Consider the following 2,481-nt stretch of genomic DNA (forward strand, 5'->3'; position numbering starts at 1 on the left):
CATGGGCATTTCCCAAAATTCTCAGCATTTAATGAGTATGCCTGATTACTCATGACTTAGGTACATTCCTGTGTTCTAGGAACCTACAGCAGTTCCTACTTGCACTGGTGAATGTTTTGGGTGTGGAATGTATCTCAGCCCTACGCCTGCTTTCATGAAGCTATGGGAAGGATATGCTATATAGAAGGCCCCAGTCAACTTCTGGGAAGAAATTCCCTAATTCAAGGTTTGCAGGCTGATTGTCACTACCACACAAGCTCTCCCGATGATATAGGAAGGCCTGCTCCCTCTTCATTCACAGTTTTAAAATAAATAGAAAACCCTCACTCATTCGAATAATTCAGGTAAGCCCCACATCGGTCCTGACTGCCCTTCCGGAGAGAGGACAGGCTAGATTTTGAACTTTCCACAATTGGGTTTGCAAATCTTCTACATGATCTGGAGCAGATAACTAGAGCAAATGACAGTCCATCTATGTACATAAGAGATCTGAGCACAGTAGACCGTGCCTACTGAAGCAGTCTCCCATGGAAGAGAGAGAAGGGCCTTATCCAGTTGCCTCAACACAACAGATTAGTGCTTCCCCCCTAGACAGAACTAAAAAGTGGTCAACACTATTTCTGAAGGCTTCATTATTGAGAGTTCTGTTTTGATTAGGGTCATCTCTCTGAGCTATACTGGAATCAAAATATGGCTAGGGACCAGGCCAGGCCTCCCTGAATGGCTTCACGTGGCTCTCAAAGGAAAGGAGGGGGTAGAGGTGACCTGATAGAATGGGTAAGGGTCCAAGCCAACAACATAAATCACTCAAAGTCCAGGTGCGGGATCAGTACATGCAATGACTGAAAGGCAGGGCTTGAGCACATTCCTCTGGTAGACATTAACTTATTAAATTGACCCTGATTGCAAATATAAACTTTGAACCCATCTCACCTGGCAACCATAAAAGAGGTGGATGTCAGTCTATAAAAGGAAACGGGGAACAGCCCCCTGGCTTGCAAGCACCAACATCCCCTGGGTCAAGATGTGGTACCTCAAACTCTTGGCAGTGCTCATGATCTGCCTGCTGCTGCTGGGCCAGGTAAGGAAAAAACCTGCACGCACCGATCAGGAGGCAGTGGTGGTAGAAGGGTAAGTAGAACTCGAAAGCCAGACTCAGTCCTGAGATATGGTTCCTCTGCTCTAGGCCTACAACATCCTGGGACAGATCATTCTTGCACTGGCATGCAGTAGGGTGTGCGCTCTTCCATGCCTGAAATGTACTTGTCTTTTCCCTATAGGCAGATGGCTCCCCAATATCAGAAGTGAGTACAGCGAAAAGAAGGTTGCGGAGAATGACTCCATTTTGGAGAGGGGTTTCCCTCAGGCCTATTGGAGTCTCTTGCCGGGATGACTCTGAGTGCATCACGAGGCTGTGCAGGTACACCACAGACGTGGGGACAGGACTGCCACAGAGGCCTGGGAACTAGAGAGGCACAGTCAGTGCACACAGACCTAAGAGTAAACCTGGGGTGGTGGCTTGCCTGGGCTGACATGGGGAGCTCCATGCAGAAGCCTGCAGGCATTGAGAGCCAAGAAGCTCCACACAGGTACACACTGGTGCTTTTTGTTTAGGTCTTGTCCAGTATTAGAGAAGAGTAGGGAAATGCAGTGGAGGGAGCTCTAGGCACCTCAGTCTTAAAAACCTCTTCTTTTTCCCTAGAAAAAGACGCTGTTCCCTAAGTGTGGCACAGGAATGATATACATACCAGGGGGACGTGGACAGCACTCACCAACAATGCTCCGTTCTATGGAATATTGATTAATTGCATTTTGGCTGGAGACATGTGCAGCAGTCATGTGTTTTTAATATTTAAAGACAAATGCATGCTTGAAACTGGTCTCTGTTTCTTCTTAGAATGTTGATATGTAGAGAAGCACAACTTGTCCATTTAGAGTTTATTTTTCTATGTGTACTATTAAAGGTCTCAAATTGAATTGCTGGTAGTGTGGTATTCAAGTTTTGAAGGGATCACTTTGTCTATTATAGGAGAAAAAAACAGCATTGCCTAAATAATTCTGGAAAGTGTAGTGAGAACATTTGTTCTTCCCCAAGAAATAGCACAATGTCTGGTCAGAGGCAGAAGTTTAGCAATAGCTATGTGATCGGCCTTGGCAAGCTGGTAAGCGGACGCCAGACCCTTGCTCTTCACTCCAAGTAAAAACTGCAGTGAGGTGTCAAAGGTCACGCTGGCACTTGCCTGATGATATGCCCAGTCTGTCAGTCACTGAACATCAGGCAAAACTGCAAGAAAAACCTAGTTCAATAAAACAAATGCACACGCCGCCAAGAGCAGCAAATAAAAGATTTCATTTGGAGCGTGGCAGATTCTGATCTATACAAAAGCCCTTTGGTCAGCAAGTTTACGACTTCTATAATTAGATGATGAGACCTGGACTTTTAGAGAAGAATAGCAGTGGAACCCGAAGATACAAAACAAT

The 2,481-nt window shown here is 45.7% G+C and overlaps 1 protein-coding gene across 1 annotated transcript; it reads left to right on the top strand.

Moving 5' to 3' along the window:
• Window positions 1–1,024: 1,024 nt before the first annotated feature.
• On the top strand, window positions 1,025–1,967 carry LEAP2 (liver expressed antimicrobial peptide 2). Its single transcript, XM_004686715.2, has 3 exons — window positions 1,025–1,081; window positions 1,281–1,420; window positions 1,703–1,967. The coding sequence occupies exons 1-3, from the start codon at window positions 1,025–1,027 to the stop codon at window positions 1,737–1,739; spliced, it is 234 nt and encodes a 77-aa protein (XP_004686772.1). The 3' UTR covers window positions 1,740–1,967.
• The last annotated feature ends 514 nt before the right edge of the window (window positions 1,968–2,481 follow it).

Source organism: Condylura cristata, unplaced genomic scaffold (genome assembly GCF_000260355.1).
Source record: "Condylura cristata isolate star-nosed mole 26May11 unplaced genomic scaffold, ConCri1.0 scaffold00021, whole genome shotgun sequence".
Taxonomy (NCBI): domain Eukaryota; kingdom Metazoa; phylum Chordata; class Mammalia; order Eulipotyphla; family Talpidae; genus Condylura; species Condylura cristata.